Source organism: Falco punctatus (assembly GCF_963210335.1).
Source record: "Falco punctatus genome assembly, chromosome: 5".
Lineage (NCBI taxonomy): Eukaryota > Metazoa > Chordata > Aves > Falconiformes > Falconidae > Falco > Falco punctatus.
This window is the reverse complement of record NC_137584.1, coordinates 56,430,664-56,453,994: the sequence shown is the minus strand read 5'-3', so window position 1 is coordinate 56,453,994 and position 23,331 is coordinate 56,430,664. Positions and strand designations below refer to the sequence as shown.

General features: G+C 37.7%; 1 protein-coding gene across 2 annotated transcripts in view; it reads right to left on the bottom strand.

Annotated features, from left to right (window-relative positions):
• Positions 1-232: 232 nt before the first annotated feature.
• ARHGAP18 (Rho GTPase activating protein 18) overlaps positions 233-23,331 on the bottom strand; it is a 101,228-nt gene continuing 78,129 nt past the window's right edge. For both annotated transcript variants that reach the window (XM_080390433.1, XM_080390432.1), the window contains exons 8-15: positions 20,888-20,965; positions 17,933-18,092; positions 15,317-15,399; positions 13,149-13,355; positions 12,189-12,335; positions 6,454-6,578; positions 5,195-5,256; positions 233-2,584 (exon numbers count right to left, since the gene is read on the bottom strand). In XM_080390433.1, coding sequence (XP_080246559.1) covers positions 2,493-2,584; positions 5,195-5,256; positions 6,454-6,578; positions 12,189-12,335; positions 13,149-13,355; positions 15,317-15,399; positions 17,933-18,092; positions 20,888-20,965 — 954 coding nt within the window. In that variant the 3' untranslated portion in view covers positions 233-2,492. The remainder of the gene's footprint in view (positions 2,585-5,194; positions 5,257-6,453; positions 6,579-12,188; positions 12,336-13,148; positions 13,356-15,316; positions 15,400-17,932; positions 18,093-20,887; positions 20,966-23,331) is intronic.

Here is a 23,331-nt window from a genome sequence, read left to right as displayed (position 1 = left end):
AGCTAAAGTGCACTGTGATTGCAGTGAAATTTTAAACTTTGAGCCAATATTTCTTTTTCCAGCAAGCATTCATGTTGCCAAGACCCTTTCTAACTTATCAATGTCTCTCTTCATGTGCAAAACTACAAACTACCTACAAAGATATAAAGTGTGAAATTAAAAAAAAATCACCACTTAGTATCAATTGTGTATGCTTTACATACAAATACAAGAATTCAAATGAGAAAAGAAGTCAGAAAAAACATTTAATTATAAAAGAGCTTTTTAAATTAAAAAAAGATAATGGCACTAAACCAGAAACAAAGTTATTTAAGAGATCATAGCCACAGGGTGGTTGTAATTTTATACTGAAACTGTACAGCTGTTACTATCATCTGCACTTCGCTCCTGATGAGAATAACATCTAGAGTTCCAGTAACAAGTAATCTTTTACAGAACTATAATGTATTATGAAAACACACATCATTTTTGTATTACATGACAAAAAAATCCTTATATTTATTCCATTACATTCATAAATATTCACCTAAGCATTGTACTGGTTTTCTACGCTACTCCTTACACTTAAAGAACAGGGAGTGTGGTTTGTTCTACTGACAAAAGTGATTTGCCTTACAGGGTTCACCCACAGCGGCACAGTGCTATACCATGTCGGGGTACCCAGCTAGATGGAGCATCAAGGGCAGTACAGTCACATTTCATCCTGCTTCTGAGAATCTTTCAGTGCTTCCTTTCCATATGAAGACAGCCTTTGACTTTAAAAAACAATAAATATGTATGCCCACAAAATTGTTCGTATGCTGTGGATAACTAATCAGTAGATGTCTAATTTTTCTATGACCTTTCAGAGTTCTGTTTCACTGCTTGTATATGAAAGGGAGAGTTCCAGTGGTTACTTTGGGAACAACACAGTCAGGGCCTGTATTCAAAGCTCAGCAGAAAGGCCCTTTATTCTTTTAATCAGCTTTGATCATGTAAAAAAAAAATGTAATTCAGTCCTTGATTGTATGTAGAATACTCCCTATGAGGTCAATATAATTCTGTGTGTGCACTGAAAGAAAGTATTTCATTCCAAGGATATAATTTCACAGTAGTTATTTCAGGTAGTCAGCAGGTGTGAGAACTTAGGAATGGCTGAGCTAGTTTACAAATAAATTGTAAAGTGGTACATAAGTTAGTGAGCCCAAAGCATCGCTGTGGGACTGGGGCTCTGCAGCTACAGCCCACAGCTCTTTGCGATGCAACAAGCCACAGCAGTCTATAATTCATTATTAGTGAATTCCACAGGGAGTTTTCAGTCCTTCCCTGCAAAGTGAAGGACTTGCAATAGTTCACCATTGCACTATTAGTTTTTGAAGTGGTGTAGACAGCATCTATCAACGTCAGGGAAATCGGAACTTGATTTCTAGCCTTGTCCAGGACAGACAAGACATACAGCTGATGGTAGATAATCTCCTAAAAGCCTATGTGAACTCCACAGTAGACCTTTACACTGATTTTGAGTGAAAGGTTTGGTGGTTTGCTACCTACAAAATTTAGGCTACAGTTTTCCTCCACAGTTATTTTAAACTTCCTAAAAGTTTTGACTGTGCTAGTAATTGGCAGGCTTTGGCATTCACAAAATGCAGTCTATCAGATGTCCAAAACCAGTGTATGTAATATGGCTGCACATCATTGCTGAAAAACCTAAAGGTCTTTCTAGTGCATGACAATTTTCCATAAAGGACACTGCCAAGAGTGCTGAGCTTTAAAAATGACTCACCTTTTCACATGGTCCTTTCTTTTTTTTTCTCTCTTTTTTTTTTTTTTTTTTTTTAATAATCTCAAGAATACAATCAACTGGAATAGGAATAAAAAATATTTAAAAGATCTAAAATAAAAGCTCCATAGAAAGCATTTTCATAGTTGTTTTTAAATAGTTTTCAGCAAACTACTAGAAAGTGAACAAAATTAGGACTTTCAAACACAAAATATATTGCATTGCAGTTTTTTCCCGTGAATTTCACACTTACTTGGGAAATTCATATAACTGGTTTTAGGTATTTTTAATACCATACCATTCAGAAGTGCTGATCAGGATTTGGTTCTCTAGTCTACTAGCACTGTAAAGACCTATATGAACATACAATTCTACACAAACAGATTGTAGAACTCTTAATATAAAGAGGTTAAACATCTGTTTGAAAAATAAATTCTTCTGAAACAAGACCTACCAGATGGGAGGTAGATTAGTGCCATTGAAATATTTAAGGTACTTACTCTCATTTCAAATACGAGTAGGAAACTGTGCTATCTCCAGAACTTTTCTGCAAGCAAAACTGAAAAATTACTGGTAATTATTGCTGGGTTTCCATCACTTTTTTTTTTTTTAACTGGATAAGGGACTATTAATATAGATAACAGTTGAACGTTGAAAGGACACACTATCCCTTTGAAACATTCACTCTTACAAAGTAAGTCCACAGGTTGTTCTGGTGCCATTATTTGTGAGTTTAGCTCTGCTTAGATTTTATAACCCACTCAGCATTTGGGTTGAGCTGGTATAGGTCCTTCATGTAGGTATCATCATCAAGGCAGCGTTCTCCTAGAAACACAAGAGAGATGTGGTTACATCAGTACCAAAAAAAGAAAGGAAACAACTTTCAAAGTTCTTGTCACTGTCTTATTCTATTTAGGTTTTTCTTCAAGCCCTCTCTGTAGTATTAAACAAAGGACGATGCAGCTAAAATGCTCTTAGCCTTCCTATCTGTCCTGGGGAGGAAGGGGGACAGAGGAAGAGGTAAGGAGAGTAGGGGCTCTGCCACACACATCTGTGGCACATTCTAGATCACACTTTTCACACAGACCATGTACATGGGAGCTCCCCTCTGTGAAGGTTTAGGAAAAAAGGAGCAATGCCCTGGTCCTCTCGTGGTTCAACATAAACACTAGGTTTGCACAGAAGCCCACTAAAATTTCAGATGATTTTCCCCTTCTTAAACGGAAAGCTTGAGTAAGGTTTGTCCTTGCTAAGGTGTTCTCCCTATCCTGCTCCTCTTGGTCAGCAGTTCTGCATAGCACTTGTAATGATTGCTGTCCTAGGAAGGAAAAGCAGTACAGCGTTCTCGGTGCATTACAAGCAATTCATTTATGTCTAGTAGCTATGATGAAAATAGCATATGCTGATGCATCAAGATCTGCATCTCCTGCCACTTCCCTATAGGGAAAGCACTATCTCATGCATTTGCAGCTATACATCACAGCCCCTCTCATACTCCACTGTGCATGTGGCTGGGGTAGATGGCCCATGTGCCAGCCAGACATTTCCAGCACATGTGCTCCTGAAGCAGGAGGCAAGCAAAGGTGTGACACTGCAGCTGGGTTTGTCTGCCAGCCCTTTGGACTCCTTGCAGGGCAGGCAAGAAGGCAAGAAACCCTGCTCGACCAGGCTTGGTCTCCATCTGCTCCCTCTCCATTTGCTCTCCTTGACAGGTGGCAGCCTGTCTTCCCTCTAGGATTTTTATCCCGACCTACATGACCTGTACTGCCCACGCTGCTGAATTAGGCCCTCTCCCTCACACAGTGCAGCATGTTCAGGCAGAGAGAGCACAGGGACAGTGGTTTGCCATGTCCCTATCCAGTCCCATGCACAAAGCAATGGCAGAAGTCCTGTTCAGTATCCTGAAGCCCTACGACGTACTGAGTACTCAAAAAATATCTGAAGGCTTCAGCACCTCCATCTGCAGGGGACAGGATTGCAGCACTGTGCATGGTACACTCATATGCTTACGCTTATAATTGTACCATGAGCCTGTCGAGGCTTCTCACTTTGGGGCTCCCTCTACATGGGTCAGTCACTTTGGGCAGGGAGAGAGAAATGGCAGAGATCATGACAGCTTGTTTACTTAAACCTGTACAGCAGGTTAAAGTCAGGAAGTTTCTCTTAACTCAACTGAGAGAATAAGGACCAGCATTTGTAAGGGCTGATTAAAGTTGCAATTGTCTGGAAAGATCCTATTTCATAACAAAACAAATCTGCAACTATCCATGTATTTTCACTGACAGACATACAATTTCTGTCACGTCTAAAGTAATAGTAGGTTGTTCCAGTTTCATTGGAATTCTGTTACAAAAACTTTTTTCTACAATGATTACACCTCTGTACAATAAATCAGACACTCCTTCAAAAAAATCTTACAGCTGGGATCACAACCTGCTTTAACAGCAAATGTATGTACATACTGGATATGCAAGAGAGCATACACTATATTGATCTGCCATCCAGCTATCTTAGTAACTTCTTTTTTGCCATCAGACTTAGTAAAAACACTAGAACATATCTGGTTTAGGGAGCTTAGGGAAGTGTTATTTTTAGCTTACTTTACATCTTTTGGTTTAGACACACACAAAAAAATTGATTTAAAATAGTGATTAGATAAAACAAAAATGCTAGAAGTAGCTATTTACACACAGGATTTAAACATGCAGAGTACAGAAGTACTGGGTATTCATGAAATTTTATAACTTGAAATAAAGTTTAACAGGTAACAGTTAAAAAGAAAAAAGTAAATGTAAGCCCAATCCAATACTGCTTTTTAGTTCTTTTTTTTTCCCCCTGAGCCTATGAAAAATACTGTGATTAGAACTGACTCCCAATGTGAAAATACTTTTGCATTCATTGAAGAAAATTTCAGACCCGTGTTCAAAATTATCCTTTGGCAATAACCTTGCTGATCTGCTATTTTCTTCAATCAAGAGGGTGTGGAAGATAAAGAGCAGGAAAAACTAACTACTGGAAAATTTCATCGCTAGGTCATCTTTCTGGCTGAGTATTTTTTTCCCCAAAGGAACCTGCAAGCAATGCTCAAATGCTGAGCATGAAGGGCTATGAGTTCACTTATTATGCTTTGATACGAACTGATGAGCAAGATGAACTCCCAAACACCTTCCTATCCAACCTTTCTGTGCTTCTTCACTGTACATATCTATCAGGAACATCTGTTACAGCTGCCATCTTCTTCTGGGAGAAATAGTAAGATACTACTAATATGATGATCACACCGACAGCTCTGCTTCCTTCTCCCCAAGGTTAACTGTCTGCCTTAGTGTCAGGGAGAACTAGGGACATGAATAAAACTGCAACCACAGTGAAGCCCACGGACAACATGCCAAGGAATCCTATTCTAGCAAAATGTTGTTCAGAAGCCATTCTTACCAATATTTCCTCCTATTTCATAAAGAAAGACCTCTTCTTTCTTGAGTGTTTGGACATTTCCACTGTCAGGAACAAAACACAATGAATAACTATATTGTGAAAGAGCTTGTACATTGGCCACTTAGATGTGTCTGGGAGAAATTATGCTAATGAAGATCAGCAGTGTACCTGTCATAAATCCTTTGTGTTTATACTCATTTACTGATACAGTAAGTAAACAAGAACACCCTTGCATGCTAGTGCAAATGATAAGTCCTGCAAGTGAGCAATACACTATAGAAAAGGTAAAATAAGATAGATGTGAGGAAACTGTGGGGTTTAGAAAAGAATTGCATTGTTATTAGCAAGTAGCTTGATATTTACCCTCTGATTTCTCTTTCACTGCTGCTGCAGAAACAAGTATTTCCCCCAAATACTTCCTACTTCTGGAAAAACCTTATGGTTGGGTGGGAGAAAACACATTCTCTCTGGTTTTAATTTTGCTGCAACTAATAGTAGTAAAAAAGACAGTGGAAGAATGAAGTCCCTGTATTACAAGGGGATTATATTATTCTCACTGTTTAATTGTAATAATATATGCTCCAGCACAGCCAGAAAATAACTTTCTGTTAAAAGTATAAACCTCTAAAAAGAGCATTTAGGAAAAAGCATTTCTTAATCTCAACTACCATATTATTGCTTTTGTATGAATAGTTGTATATGCAAATGTGTTAAGTATTGGGGGTTTGCTAAGTCTGTTCTGATTGATTTCTTACTTTGCTCATATATGTAAAAAAATAGATGTAAAAGCTTGATTAAAACTTCTCCCTTTGTAAATGGATTTGGATGACTCAGATGTAGCTTTTCTTTTAAATCACTGTACATGCATGACATTTGCACATACTTATATCCCAATACCTATACTGTTGCTATATTTATATATATTATATATATTATATATTTACAAAATATTTTCTCTTTTCCTTATTTCTTTGCTTTCTAGACTTATTTTCTTGGAGTTCCCTTCTGTCTTGTCCACAGAAATTTACAAAACTGTTCCCAACCCATCAGATTAAACAGCAGTTGATTTTTTACTAACAGCACTCATGTTCCTGAAGGCTTTGTGAGCTTTAATGACATTAGAAGCATTATGTTAATTCCTCAAGCATGTATTCTAATGGCCAAATTTGGCCAAAAAGTTCATGAACTCAAAGTATGTAAAAACTTTTTTTATAAGCCACTTTTCCCAAAATGATAGCAAAACAAAAATGTGATTGTACCTTTTCTGGCTGAGAAACCTGGCTACTACATCACCAGCTTTCAGTTCTTCTGTCAGCTGTATTGCCATGGAAACTTTCGAAAGATGAGGCGCTTGCACCCGTATCACTCCCTGAGGAACATCAGCCTGCAAAGCAATAACACTGCTGGAACAAAGCGGCTAGCAGCTGTCTTTGATAAGCTTCTCAAAATACAGTATGGAATAAGTAACTTAGTACAGTGCTCTGTACTTTACTGTACACTTTGCTGCAGAAATATGTAACTACACAGTAATTCATTAAATTACATCAGACCTTCAAATCTCTTTTTAGTAACAGGGAGAACTTTGGAACTAAAGAACAGTATTGTTTAATTATTTTTCAAAGATGTTAAAAATAACAATAAAAATTACTGCTATATTAAGAACACACTTCGGTATGATAAGAAGCATATGAGATTGATACAGAAGACTTGCTAGAGGCATGAAAGCCAGGCAACCCCCCTGCACCACCACCCCACTAAAACTTCCAGAAGAAACCTTTCCAGTTTCATTTAATCTGAATTCCATGCCAAAAAAAGAAATCACAAAGTATTCATGGGTCAGTCTACTTTAAGTGATTCCTCTTTTCAAATACAATTTCCTTTTAAAACATATTCTCTACTGCAGTTTTTTCTCCCTATTTTTTATTCTCCAGAACATATTCAGCAAGTCAACCTGCAGGTCTGATTACATAATGGATTTGTATTTTATTTCAACCCCAAAATCCTTGATGCTGAATATCAATCATATTAGTTACAGAGAAGGAGGACTCCAAAGGACAGTTTTTCTGTTCAACTTGCAGCACATGAGATTTGAAGTTATAAAAGGCATCATTTATTTGTGAATAAGGTCCTAATTTCTGTTCCTGGAAATCTTGAAGTAATTTTTCTATTCGTATTACATTACCATTTACCCAAATGTACTCATTTTGACAGGAGAAGAAATGTGTCTCAATAGTCAAGGTTGATTAAGACAGTTCATTCTCTTCCCCCCCTCTATTTACTCCAACTGTAAGGCTGAACATTTCTTCTTCCATAATCAATGAAAAAATCTGGGCATCTGTGAATCTAGAATAGGTTCTCTGAAACCATCAGAGTTAAACGAATATAGAACAAGTACAAATGTGAGCAGAATCAGAAGCACAGCTTCCTGGGAAAGCTAAAGGCTCATTATTATACAAGTGATGAGCTATGGTATTAAAAAAACTAAACAATCTTTCTATATTCAATCTTATTATTTACTGATTTAAAAATACTCAACACAATTATTTTATGTCTAAAGCATTAAGAATCACCAAATTGAGAATTTGCTTTGTAGTAATCATGGAATCAAAGATTCCTAAGATTGCAATGGATTTCAAAGAGCAACTCCCTATATTTACCCCTGAATTTGTCAAATCTCTTCTTTAAGGCTTCCACCTATGGAAACAGTGGCTGTAGCCATCTGCTAGGAAGTTAACTCTTGCTTAAAAAGCTTTTGCCTCTTTTCAAACTGTTGGGATCCTCACAAAAGGAAAGGAAACTTTTAAGGATGAGAGGGTTATTTACAGATGTCCCTAACTGGTCTTCCATCAAATTCAGCACAGTACATTTAAATTGGTTTTCATTTTTTTAATACAATTACGTATGATTGTCTCAGATGATTTTAATGGAGTTTTTCCAGCCTTCAGCTGGATAACAGGTTTGGGATTTTTTTCTATACAGCAGACACATGAAAAATTATTTACAAACCTGCCTGCTTTGAGTATATGAAAGAAAGAACAAGAAACGGCCACAGACCTGTAACATTACAGTCACAGATCAAACAGAATAATTACTTTGTTTATTCAGACAGAATCATTATCAGCTCAGCTAATTAATGCATTTTGCCACTTTCACCACCTGCATTTACAGAAGAACTCATGCTCATCTGCACAATCTGCTCGTGGTGCCTAACTATAGAGAGAACAGATACTGAGCATTCCCCTAGCCCATTCACCGTGTGAGTTGGTGGGAAAGAAAACATGGCCATCAAGCACCCAGGAGGAGAGTCACAGAAGGAACTGTTCTCTGCACAGCACAGTTCAAAACATCCAAGTTAGGGCTTCGTATCGTAACATATAAGCCAGATACCTGTAAGGTGATTGACAACATGCTGAAGCGCGAGTCAACTATACCATTCAGTTTGTGAGTCCCCTCTCCTACCTCACAGGCTCTCTCAGGGTGAAGATTACAACACTGAAACCTCTGGCTGAGTTAGGTACTTGCACACTTTAAAAACCTGAAGAGAGATACATCCTTAGTTGGTGGAAAATACACTGGCCTACAACATTTAGTCTGTAGAGCAGGCACAGCAGTCACCTGTGAGGTACCCTTCTTTCAAACCCTTTCTTTTCAGAGGGACTTCAATATATCTCTCACAAAAGAACCACAGCTGCTTGGCTATGGGGTCTGGGGTGGGTCTCTTAGAGACTCTCTGTTCCATTTTGCATGACACACTTAAATATACATCAGGCTAAATGTAGAGAGGAACGAGGTGACTATGCAGTATTTTCACTAATGACTCAGATGATGGAATACAATAAATACTTACTAAACGTGAGAATACCAAGCAGGAAAGAAGCATAAGCATTATGAAGAACAAAACTGGAATTCAAAAGGATCTTGCCACATAGGAGACCTAGTCTGAAAGAAACGTGATGCACTTTTTCTCTTTGAACTGCAAAGTGTTGCACCTAGTCTGGGACAAAAAAACTATAAAACTATATAAAGAGAAATGATTTAGCAGATAGCAATTTTTTTAGTAAATAATCTGGCACTGCAGTGGATAATAAATTCAGCCAGTCAGTAATGTTAGAGTGTGAAAATCCAAACAGGTTATGCAAACAGAACAGCTACGGGATACAATGGTTATTCTAACCTGTACTAGATAAGGCCAGTAGCATTGTGTTGTGCTGCTAACATAACTGCTCCTTTTTTTGGAACGCTTGCAACATACAGAGAAATAAAACGACAGATGGAATAAACCTGACTAATGCTAGTAAGTAAATTTCCTGAGGGCATCTTTCTTTGCCTGGCTAGAGCATTATGCACCCCAACTGCAACATAAAGACTTGATCCCTAATGCTGACCCGGGGCCACAGGTATGTGTAGATATCCTGAAAAGCAATTAATACTCACGAGCCCTCTAGTATTAACCATTCTCAATTAACCCTCATGAGCCCTCTAATATTAACCATTCTCAGCACTGTACAGAGATCTTGCCCCAAGTTTGCAGTCAATGCTATTTAGCCTGTCTTAAAAGGGGAAATGTGATTGCTAGAGAGACCTCATCAGAGTGAAGACGAAATTTTATCCAGATGAGCTGACTGCCAATAAGAACGCAGATATTGCGATAGTTCTGGAGGCTATGGAAACGACTCAAGCTCTGTCCAGCTATGTTTAATCGCGTGTTGTGCCACAGCATGTGGTAGACTAGAGCAATTTTTACTTAGTTTTTATTCAGCTGCTTGCAAGATAATTAGCTCTTAAAAGTTTCAAACATTTTTCACTGGAGTGGGGATTCACCACAGTCTGGGTGCCTCACTTGCCATCTAATAGTGAATGCAGTTCAGGAACTGCACAGGAAAATCACCTCAGTATCAAGTTAAGGCAGTATAAATTGAAAATTTGGGGCGCGGGGGGGGAACACAAGAAATTTTCCTTAGAGAATGAGACAATTTTTTACTTGGAAAAATGTATCAAATTGGCATTCACAATGAAGCCTTATGAATTTGTGAATATGATTTTAAGACTAATATGTTCTTCAGGCACCTAAATTACTGAATGCTTCAAATAAGCATGAAGGATTTGTGAAAAACTCTAGCATTTAATTTTGAAGAAAATCCCCACAGAATTCTAAGGCTTAAAGAAAATTATTGAATAGAAACTTTACATTTACATTTGAGTAAGAATGTATTACATGAGACTTCAGCCCTAACTCCCCAGAGGATTAAAAAGGCATATTTTACTCTAAAAGACCAAGAGCACTGAATTATATAAAAAAAAATCCAATACCTGAAGTTGTAACAGCATTTGCTTATTCAGTGTATGTGCTGTTATGTCTATGTTGACCAGGGGATGGCAGCAGTATCAGCTCATCATAACTCAGCTGAATTGTATTCAAAGAATTCTTTTCTTATTACACAGTGTAAAACAAATGTCAGTGTTTAATTAGCTGTATTTTAAAATTGTATGTAAGTCCTCATTCTGTGTACAGATTCTTTCATATAGATAGATATGAAAGTAAGGCAAAGTGATGCCTTGGGAATTAATCAATTTCGGACATTAAGAGATGTGTCAAATATTCTGTACAAAATGAGGTAGGAACACTCAAGTATAAGTCTCCAGTAGATACTGGATGCAGTTGTTCAAAGGATCCAGCTATCTGCACATTTAAAAACATAAAAAAGGTACACTTGCAAGATCAAACCAGGCAGATTCAAGGGATATTGTAACATATTAATTTTCCATATTCTATTTTTTGGCTTAATAGCTTAAAAAAATGCCTTTATTAGAACATGACAACCCTCTTCTGTAACAGTTTGCCGTACACATACTCGACAAGAAAAAGACCATCCAGACCGATGCATTTTCACAAGCTGCCACAAGATGTCTCTAATTCACCAGAATCTTCAATATGACTTCAACCCCCAAGGTGGTCTTTTCATACCACCTAAACCCGATATGTAATCATCATGTTCTCAAGATACACGTATTTGGTGTTACCTGCTTATGTATTTAAAATAACTTTTGAATCATCTGTTTCAAATCAATTATAATTAAGATACTAAACTGTATAGGCTAATGAGCTTCAAAAAATAGTAATTACTAACATCAAGGTACATGAGATACATTTTTTTAGTGTTTCAATGTCAGTAGGAACAGCTCAATTAAAATATTTCTGGAGTACAGCAAAAATTAACACTATAATGCCACAAGATTCTTTCTTTTCTTCATTGTAAAGAATGTGTGAGGAGTGTTACGCTGAAACTTATGCCTTGGCATCATTGACAGGTCTGGCAAAAGTCAATTACCCAATGGAGAGATACTGAACTGTAGATTATACATACAGGGGTAAGTTGGGAGTGGACACTTGGCCAATAGTTGCATAAGAAGCAGTTTACTAGTTTTTTACATTTGTTTCATCATTTGGGTTTTCTTGGGGTGGGCAGGTTGTGCATGTTCTGGCATGCTCCACTTTACAAGGAATATTTAAAGATTCACTGAAGCAAAGAATTCAGTGGTTTGGGAAATCCTGTAGGAGGAAGGATTAAAAGCAGGCTTTGTTTTCAAACACTACTAAATATCAAATAGTGAAATCTATATATTTTTTAGTTAAATGCATGGTCTGCTGTGACTTCCATTGGGCAATAATGCGTTTGAAGGCATTGTCACAACACTTGTGCCGTCTACAGATACAGACGTAATGTACTTTTGTTTCAGATGCCCAAATTGAAACAACCTGCGGGATATCATTTTTCAGAGAAAAACTATTTTGAAAAATCTGGGAAGACAAAAAAACAGCCCAGCCCTCTACATGTGTCATGCTGGTAACCCATAAACTATGAAACCCACATTATTTTGCTATCTATTGAAATTCTCAGTTAAATAAATGTAGGCATCCCCTCTGCTATATCCATTTTTTTCACTATAAATTACTGTCTTATTAACAAAGTATTTCAGATGTATGTTTCCTTACATCATTAAGGGTCTTCTCCTGTTTTTCATGCTTTTCCCGGTCATATGCCATCTTTTTCAGAAGCTTCTTCATTGCTTTGTCCTTCTTCTCCTTCTTCTGGCTTTCAGTGTTTTGTTTTCTCACTTGGTTAACAATAAACTTAGGAATCTAGATAAATATAGATAGTAAGTATGAATGTCTACATAATTACCTTATGTAACCAACTCATCAAAACTTTCTAAATCGACAGATTGCCAGGTAGAACTTGAAAAAATAGTATTTATTTCCAGTAATAAACAAAGATTCAAATAATATAAAGCTGTGAAACAGTTTACAAACTACTCCATGTATGATGTTACATTCCATTCGGTAGGCTCTCAGGGGAAGAGAGGTCAAATTATGCAGTGTTTTTACTTTCCTCAGCCAAAAAAATTCACTCAACACTTGGTCTGTACAATGGTGATAATCACTTTTCCTCACATGCAGCAAAGGTCAAAACTGTTTAAAGTTGCTGATGCACAACAAAGCCCAAACTTCTTCAGTTGATCTGAGTTAGAGCTTTCCCTGAGAGCATGACACAACCTCATGTTTTATAAAAACACATTTCATATGTTTGTATGTTTGAATGAAGTTTGGCCCAAAAGGGAAATGGATTAAACCGCTGCATTTCCTGCTAATATCTCTAAGCAGAAAAGAATGAATTCCTCAGAACAACATATACTGATAGGCCAAATACAAGAGTTATTTTTGAGTTTACATATGGTACATACAATATTAAAATTCTGAACATCAGAGCTTAACCATACCGTAAGATGTAATTATTCTGTTTCACTCCCGTAAGAGTTACCTACGAGCAAGAACCCAGCTGGATGGGGCTATTCTTTCTCTAAATCATGGAAATAAGTTCATATTACTTCTTTGTTCAGTTGCCTCATTTGCAAAATTTATGATTCCCCCCCAGCCCCTTAAGAATACACTTACTGTCCAGAGAAGTTTTTGGTACTGAATCATAAAGCGCATGACATTTGCTGTTCCAGCTGCCATAACAAACTCGCTTTGTTCAATAGTCTTTGAGCCAAACCCATGAAATGTGAAAAGGTTTGGGGCCATCACCATTGCAACATTCTTTAATGTCATTTTATTCTTGTCTCGATGATCAATTACTCTTTGGAGGAATTCAAGCAGTACCTGAAATAACAGCAGAACTTACAGCTCAACTCTGCACATAAAAAAGTTACAAGTGAAACGTGACGTTACGTATTTTTGGAAGAAGCTCTTCATTCCTAATAAAACCACATTAAAATCAATCAGTAATAGGAAGTGTATATATGCTTATTATTACAGGACTGTAATGTGAGTTTTGTTTCCTTTATGTAATGATATTTTTTTAATTGAAATTGAATTTAGGTAAATAATTTTGTTATTTTTGTGGATAACGCTTTCAAAAGCAATCAAGTGACTTCAAAGCACTGCACAGTAAGATTTTTTTTTTAAAACGCTCATTATGTAGGTGCCTAAGTACCTGTTTTGCTGACTGACTGGGTACCAAGCAAAAATGGATTCCAAATAAAATATAAAAATAAATGTAGTTTATTATATTACAATGTAATAAAGGAAAATAGTATGCAATATGATAAAAGGAAACAGTACTAGTCATTAAGCATAATATGATAAAAGAGCAATAGGAGCGATGAATCAAAGCATTACTGCAAAGCATTACAGTGATTAAGAAAATTATAAATCACCAATTACCACCTTAATAACAACATCCAGGCCCACACTTCAGCTGGGAAGTCCTGTTGCAGCCAGCACCAGGAATCCCTCAGTAACTGGGAAGTTCCTACGTGGCGCATCCACCCTTAGGTGAGGCTTCTGACCCAGTCCCAGAGCCTGCCTGCCTTTTTACTCAGCAAAACCAAAACCAGCTTACATGCCTAGTGTATGCAAGCTTTTAAGGTTGTGCCACGTGCAGGCATGCACTGTCTCATGATCCACAAGGTCTGCACACGCCAGGGACATTGGACAGATACCCGAGCGTGGTTGAGTTACTGTCACGACACAGCTGCACACAGTAGTTATTGTCGGATGGTCCTGCTCACATCCTGTCTGTTCAGGGGGCTCAGGACAAGTACCACCCGTGCAATTCATTAAATGTGGTTTATAGTTGTCTTTGAGCTCACTGTCCGAGTTAAACAATTCCTAATTAAATACATGATCAAAGACTTTTTCATAAGCAGTAATCAATCATTATTTAATAAACTGTCACCATAGTAGCATCCCACAGATCCTTGTGAAAAAAACTATTGGCTTTTCTTAAACTGAAAGTGAACACAATAGTACCATCTGTCATGGTTATCAAAACACGAAGCAGCTGGTTCTGCAAGGTTTAATGATTAAACCACTGCATTGTGAATGACAGGTAGCCAGTCAGAAACTGACAATCTTCAATTAATTCAGTTCCAGATACTTGTAACTCAACTCAGGAGCCCTCCTGACTGCCTCCACACAGTAAATAAACTCAAAAAGAAAGTCATATTTAAACAATAAAACCTAATAGGATCTTTTGCCCGTAATAAAAGATGTTCTGCATCCTACGCAAATCCTGAAAATTCATTTTTGATATAATATACTATGAAAAAAGATGAATAGCTTTGCTACAAAAGGACAAGCCCAAATTGGAAGACTCCATGTAACATGCTGCAAATACCAATAGGAAGTGTAAATTTCTAGCTTATTGAGAGTAGAAACAAATAGCACAGAGAAAGTGTGGAATAAAAATGAAGAGCTAAACCCATTTCATAAAAGCAAACTTTCACCCACAGTATTCTAACACTGCTTATTTTTTGTATTGGAAGTTACAACTAAGGGGAACAGAACTTGTAAGAGAAAAGGTCATTCACTTGGAGATTATTATTGCAATCTCCTGGAACAATTTCAAGTCACATTCTTAAAAGTCATTTGGGAGAAATTAGGGTCCTAAGGTTGTTTTTTTCTGAAGTTGTGTGAAATATGAAGAAAGAAAGAGTCACTAGTTTCAGCATTAACTTTGAACTGAAAAAAAAATGTTAAAAGACAATAGCATTCATTACAGTGAGTTCACAGAAACAGACAAAATACTTGTGTAGGAAAAAAGTATTAGCAATTCTAACCTTCAGAGTGTCTCTGTTTGCTTCAGGTAGAAGGAGAACCAAAAGATTCAAAGCTTGCAGTTGCTGTTTCTTCGTTGGAAGATCTGCCAGTGAAGCACAAGAAACTCAGTATTTTAAAATTGTCATTTGTCCTCTTCAAAAAGCACGATTTCAAAGTGGAAACCTCTTGCAAAATGCTGAATGCATACACATGGCTAATTGTCATAGTATGACAAATGACTGGCAGATCCTGATATTCACTTCCAAATGTTCTTTTAGTATTCAGTTGCTGTATGACTCAGCAGTCTTCTGGCAATATTTTCTAGATGGCTTGTGATTCTTTATTTTGCAGCATTACAAGAAGAAATATTCAGCTAACGCTTCCTCCCTTTTTGAACCTGTGCCCCAACACATGAAAGGGTATATTCAAAACTGCTTTCACAGTTTCTCTGATTGCCTTAACAGTTGCATAGTCTCCCAAGTCACCCACACAGAATGAATACCACATGTTGCTGAATAAGGCAGGTCTCCAGCAATGTAAGCAGCAGCAGCTGCAATGGCAAACCAGTGGGGATAAAGCCAAGAACAGAGAAGTTTAACACATATCTATGGCAGTGAGTACCGTACCAAACATGGCAAGCTATAATATTAGAAAAGTGACACTGGCTCTGCCTTTTACCCATTGCTCAGTGGTGTGTCATTCACCCAAGGTGCAGGATGAGTGCATCCCTACACTCCTCCACCTCCTAGAACAGCTCCTACGTTCTGGCAGTGTTGAGCAGCAGAAAACCCCAACTCTCTCACGCTTGTCACTTGTGATAAATTTCCTCCTGTGACACTTTAAAGGACATGCTCTGGCAAGTCTTCTCAGCAGATTCCATCAGGCCATACATAAAACAAGTGATCAAGGAGTTACCTGCACTTCACATAGTCCTATCACACTATTTCAAAATTCAACAGGGCTGTTCTTGTGCATCCTACTGGGATCCCAACTGAACTGCTATTCCAAATACCTTTCATCCACATTAGTTCGGGAGATACCGTCAAAAAAATAAAACCCAAACACTTCAGCAATGAAACAAAAAAAAACTCTTTCTGACTTTCTACCATAATAAAAAATTAAGGATCTGAATAAATGAGTGAGAAATTACACAGCCATTTAAAATATGGAAGTAGTGGTAACAGTGTATCTACTTGCTCTAGAAAGACATACATTAAAAGTAAGGCATGTCACACCATGTCACAATGCCCAAAAAGCAATGAGAATCAACCTTTTCCCAGGAAAGTAAGGAAAAATACAGTTGTAAAACAATTAAAATGTTACTTACATCAAGGTTTCTGTCTGTTCACCTAAATAACAGCTGAATTGTAGTTGTTTAAATTACTTAAATTAAAAACTTAAATAATCTGAATTAAGTTGTTTAAATATTTAATTCTAACCACACTACTGAGTCACAGTACCGTGAAAAACACTGATTACTGTCACAAAGATGGCCCTTTTTCTCTACCACCTAATCTTATTACATGTAACCAACAAGACGGGCAGACATTTTAAACAATGGGAGGCTATGAAGTGCTATGTCTGTTTTGCGTCAAAAAATGTAGAAAGTGTTTTGCATCCTGACACCTGAGTATTTTCTGGGTAAGTAAAACCACATAAGCCTTCACACAGCTCAGGAGTGGCAAGCAGAAACCCTCCTGGCTCCAATCAGTATCCAGTAAGTGAAACAACCCTGAAGAGCTGTTTGCTGCATCATTTGAAAGCATTCCAGCCAGCTTTAACTTGCCACTCAGTACTGCAAAATTACACCACTATGTAGCAGGCCTAAGTACCAGCCTCCTACACCCACCTGCTTAATGGCCTTGAAAGGCAGCTCACAACTTGGAGACTTGACGCAGCCCACAGTTTATAAGAATATTTGTCTCTCTGCCTGTCCATGGGAGTTCCCTGAAAGTGTCCCTAAGAAACGTCCCCATTGCTCTGCCTGCAGACAAAGGGGAATAGATTCTTCTGAAAGTTCCACTCCTGTGTTGGCTGGGGAATTAGTGTATGTGGGTTCTCTGCTCCTGATTCGCTATCATCAAGCTGCTCTCTTTCGATTACAGCTGGTATGTTTGCTGCCTTGGTGACCAGTTGGTAAGGAGGCCATTTTCACAGGAACTTGCTGATCTCAAGGGACCAGGGTTGACCAGCAGTTCTGACATTCTGCTCTAACTTTTCCTGTTGTAAATGGACAAAATACCCTAAACAGTGTAAATTACTATTTGTTAGATTTCCTGCAGAACTACTATATCTTTGCTGTTGTTTTCTTTTGAAGCAAATATTGTTTATAAACTGATACCATCATACACAATTTCCTATAACCCATCTATACCACCTAATGACTATCAGAAACATCAGAAAGTGGTAGTGTACCTCCATTTCATGTGTAAATTATTAAAATAGATGTTACATGAAAAATGTTACTTGTACATTAGCAAAAATATGCCCAGTCTTTTCTCGGGAGAAGTCATAGTGTTGTTATTCAATCTGTTTCTGAGGTTCACATATTATTAGTGAAAATACTGCTACAGCAAAGAGGCACTTCTCTGCACTGGTATCAATTCTTCGCAGCTGAGAGAAAGGACACTACTCACTCTGTACATCTTGGAAAGCTTTGAGATATTCAACAGTGAGGAGTGGCTGAGGCAGTTCACGGATGAAGAGTTTTAAAAGACTTGCTGCATCATGTTGCTTTACATTTTCCCAGTTGAAAGTCCCTTCATAAAATTTTGCTTCCAGTTCTTGGCAAAGACTCTGAAAGGCAGTAGATACAGAGAGCACCAATATACTGGGCTGCTGGAAGTCATGCATTATACACACAGCAATACTTTCCGTAATTTGAAAAAGGGGGAAAAAAGGGACATCTGAAATATCACTTCAGGTGCTGATGATTTTTCCTATAAAAAGATAAACTGGGGACCAGAAGAACTGCGAGCAAACACATAGGAATAGGCAGTAGATGGCCAAATCATATAGGAAGAAATCCCATGGGCCTGCCTTAGGGCCATATGAAATACACTATAAGAACCAGATATCACACTCATTCACGTAAGGGTTACAACTTCCCTTCCCCCAAAATATTAAGATGCGGCTGATATACATAGCAACTCCAACACTGCTACCAAATGGTATGTATGTAATGCATGCATGGCCATTTTCATAAACAAATATGTTAATTATGCATGTTGACACAGAGTTTCCTATCAAAACATACACCAAGGTGAGGCTCATTCTCTTTTCAAAACACGGGGAAAAGATTTGTGTGACTGAACAGCTGGACGTCTTGCCATCTACAGGGCATTCCATGCTGCTGGGCACCTACAGCTTTGCCTAGCACTGGATGTCAAACATGCCTTCTACAGAAGGGGACTACTGCAAAACACCAGGTTGAGCAGCAGAATAAAGAGCTCTGAAGGTCTCAGTGACACCTTGTAACTCTGGGGGAGGAAAAGGGTAGAATACTGTTGGCAGCAGACATTACCATATACCTGCCCTGCTCGCATTAGCAGTGCTCAGGCTTTCAGAAGTGTAAAATGGGAACACGCTGCAAGGGCTGAGTCCTTCTTAGTCTGCCATTAAGCATTAGTCCTGCCCTTGCATCCACTTAATTTATTTCTTAGTCCGGCAGAGTGAGAAGTCGCCTCGGTATAGGGCCAGTGGCCCTGAGGTGTGTCTCACAAGTCCCTCCCTTCTTCTTGCCTCAGTTCTTCCAGACAGAAGAGGAGGACAGAGAAACTGGCTTGTTTTGTAAAGTATGTGAGAAGTAGTTATGGAAAGTGCTATGGAAAAGAATGGCCTCAATTATTTATCTGGACAAGAAGGGCACATTGGATAAAGGACACTAGATACATTTTTAAGATACTGTTCTCATTAAATTTAACTTTGCTCTAAGGGAAAATGGATCTATTTCCAAAGAAAATGTGGACACTGAGGTTGATATAAAAGCTGGATGTTCTCAACTTTCCTCCAGAGAGATCTTCTGTCTCCACTGATTATGCAGGGGGTTCAAAGGTACAAAGATCCTAACTCAGATGTTTAAAGTCAAGTGGGTGTGATTTCCTGCTCATCAACAAAAGCAAGCTTTAGAAATAAAGATGAAAATTCTCCCGGAGTGTCATCAGCTCCTCCATCCACATTCAGACCAAAACTGTGGCAAATGCAGTATTAAACATCTAGATAAGATTAATTGTTTTATCTGAGAGGCAAGGGCAGAAATGTCAACTATACCTCTTAATGTACTACCACTTAGATTTTAAAGTAAATGTATTTAACTATGGAGTATATGCAATGCCCTTTTTTAATAACTCTAAAATCTATCAAGATAGCACAGTATTTTTTCTTGAGGTTATCTGTCCCTTTCTATAAAACTACATAATGGGGAAAATATTTTCTTTTTCTGTAGGAGAAAAAAGTTTAAGAAAATTCAGAGAAAACATCAGTCCTTTAGAATGCTAAATTCTTTGGTTTTCTATACAATTTCCTATTTGAGTAAGTAAAGGAACTTAGCATCTTTGCTAACAAAACAATTGCTTAATTCAGAGAAGTAGCTCCTGTAAATAAATACATAAAAAATTAACGGAAGTCAAATAGTGAATGATTCTCTGCCTGGGAAATCATATAAAATGAATACAATCAAAGAATAAACAAATTAAAAAATAACTCCAAGATAATTCCAGTTTGCAGAACTGATGAAAAGTGGAAAATAAAGACTGGAGGAGAATGTAAAAATTTTCTTTTTTTTAAATTCTTCATTACTGGTAAATAAACAAAGCCAATTTCCATACTATTCCCTTCTTTCAGTTGTTTCTAATGAACCAGCTGCTGGACCAAGTTGTACACAACAGTCTGGCAGATGTCTTGGGACAGCTGAATCCACTTAAATGGTCCTTTCTGTTTAGAATTTAAGGCCAGTTCAGACCATCTTTTTAACACATTGACTCTTGGCACAAATCATACAGCGTATTTAGTTTCCTGCATTAAGGCAAATGCTGGGGAAGAGTCTGCATCTAATTGGCACTCACTCCGCAAAGTGTCGGTGTGCACAGACGTGCCTAACAAGATTGTGCTTAGTGAGCTGAGTAGTTATACTGCTGTTCATAAAAATAAATGTGAGAGGTTCTTCAGTGCATGCTGGCTGTCTTGCTCTATAACATAGGTTAAGTCTAGCTATTAAAATAGGCTCACAATGCCAGAGAAAAGCTTCCTCCTGGGGTAGAAAGACTGTGTATGAACTGTTCAGATGATTAAGCTGGTTCAGGGAAAAAGCAAAAGGCTGGAAACCTCGTGCCAAGAATTAATGAGATTTTGGCACAAATGAATTTGAAATGTAGCCTTGGCTCTCCTTCAAACTTAACTCCAGTCTTCTGCCCAAAACTACACTGGATGAAACCATCAGCCTTCTGGCTAATATGACTCAGTTTTCTTTGTAAAGAGACTTTGCTTTCTGTTTAAGATTTTCATAACAGCTTGGTGTTAAAATATATTCACATGACAAAATAAAATAATCAGGTACGTTTTGGGGGACGATAAGAATCTGTTCAATGTTTTACCTTTACTCTTGTTGCAACTCCTGGTATTCTCAGAAGTCCTTCTGTTTCCAGAGTTGCCTCTTCTATCTGGGCAATCAGCTGTGAAACACAAACCATGAACAAAGATGCCAATTAAAAATTACTGGTAGATAGTTCTGATATATTGGAGCCTTTATGTATGTATCTGTGTGTGTGCGTGTACGTGTATGCATGCATTTGTGTATGCACACACATAACAAGCAGACACACAAACACACAGTTTACAAATGGATTACAGTTATTGTAGATTTAGAACAAAACCTTTCATATGGCTCTACCTGTTTTATGAACATTATTAAAGAAGAGTTTGTCTATTTCATTGAAAAAGAAAACTTTTTTAGACCTCCTTCAAGTCTCCTCCAAAGACTGAAGCAGGTTTTTTCCAAAATTACTCTGGTTTCAAAAATAAATCCCAATTACTATCCTTGTTAAAATGTCTCCAAATCAAAACAGTTAAGGTAACGTTAGAAATACAGTACTAATTTTCTCAAAAATACTCTTCTTTATGACTTTACCTGGAAAGAAATAAGTATTTTTAGGGTTTAAAGAAGTTTTGTAAATACTGGCATTCTCCTAACAAACCCAACAGTCTGCAATCCTACACATGGCTAGATAAACTAGCAGAAATTCTGTAAAAGTACTTAAAACACAGATCACAAATTCTGTTTCTCTAAAAGATATGCCTAGAAGTGTTCACTGAAGGATGGATTTAAGAGTATTCAAAAGAAATCTGTAAATGTCAAAAGATGATGACATCATTTTAGCACAAATGTTTTCCACAATGTTTAACTAGGGCAGTGCCTTTGTTACATACCTTCCTGTGCCAGTTCTTGAGTAAGAAAAATTATGCAACACAGTTGTGTATTCTCCAATTACAGAAATTAAAGGAGGTTTACCTACCATTGTATTTATGTAATTGATCAATGTCGTAAAAAAGACCAGATAGAAAAAGCCACAAAGTTACAAAACAGCACTGAAGTTGTCACCCTGGTATATGTTCCTTGGTTAAAAAGAAAAAGTGCTAACTGGCCACATCCAACTCTCTGTACCCAGCTTACACCAGAGCATCAGCTGCCACTTTCATCTGTCGAACACAAAGATGCTGTGGGCATATTATGTGACTTGCCACCATCACCATGTCTAGGTGGTGGGGAGACAAAGGTCTGGTGGCACTGCTGGTGGCCAAAACTCCTTCACACACGCTCACTCACCACTAGCCTCCTGCTTAGGGCAAATCCCTTCTTCATCTCTATCAGGACTGCTTTGCATGGTGCTTCATTAGCAGGCCAGAGTTAATTACTATCAGCAGAAACTTCTGGTGGAGATACATGGATCAGTATTACACTCAGATTTTCCAGTCGGAAAACCCCTAGGCTAAATTATGTCATTATTTTTAACTGTAATCCTTCAATGTAATAAAAACTAGGTGTATTTTTTATTAAAGATTTTCTTTTTAATTAAGCAGCTTTCCTGCTAGCTTGGTTTGTTTCATTTCAGTGATATTCAAAATACATTTAAAAAGCAGTATGCACAAAAATGTTCTTTCTTGCACTTATACAAACGTGAGTTTTTATTTTCATATTCTCATTTAAAGAATAACTGTATTCAGAATGATGTCTGCACCTTGCAAAACAAATCACATCTGTAAGCTAGAGATGTTTATGTAGAATTTTCTTCCTGAAAGCTTACTGCGTTACTAGGATAACACAGTGATGAATCACTTTTTGTCATATGATTTCTTTTTTTCTAGATAGCATCTTTCCCAGAAATGTATTTTTATGATCCTGGGGAAGTAATTTTGGCAATGAATGACACAGCAATAGGTTTGAGTGTGATGCAAAACTACTCAAAGTTTTCTCTTTCTCAATAAATAACAAGCCCGTCCCCAAACCTACTGAAACAGTGATGACACGGCACTGTGCTTCTGTCAGTGTTAGGACAGGTCCACACATTGTGGTCTCTCCCTTCTTATGCAATGAGACCTGCTATGCATGGCCAGTAAATCCAGGGTCTCCATCATCTTTCCCATTATCTTCCCCATTACCATAACATGATACAGGCCAAAGCGTGCCCCCCATGTACCAAAGCAACAAATCTTCTGGAAAAGGGCTGCTGCCACCACCACAGGAATGATTCCCACCCACTAGCCACCTGCCTTGTGGTCCAAACCACTTCTGAAAGGAAAAAACCGCTTCCTAAAATGGTAGGTTCAGCCTGTGGGCTAGGGATTGAGAATTTCTACAGAATTTAAAGTATTTGCTCTGACAAAAATAAAGGGCATCCCTACTGATGATGGAAGTTACACCACGTTTATGAAATGCAATTTGGCTGCAGTGGGTTCTTGGATTAATTGGCAGTTTCCACAGGCTTACTGGTAAACTTGCCTAAAACATGGAGACCAGTTATAAAGGAATAAGGTTTGGTTT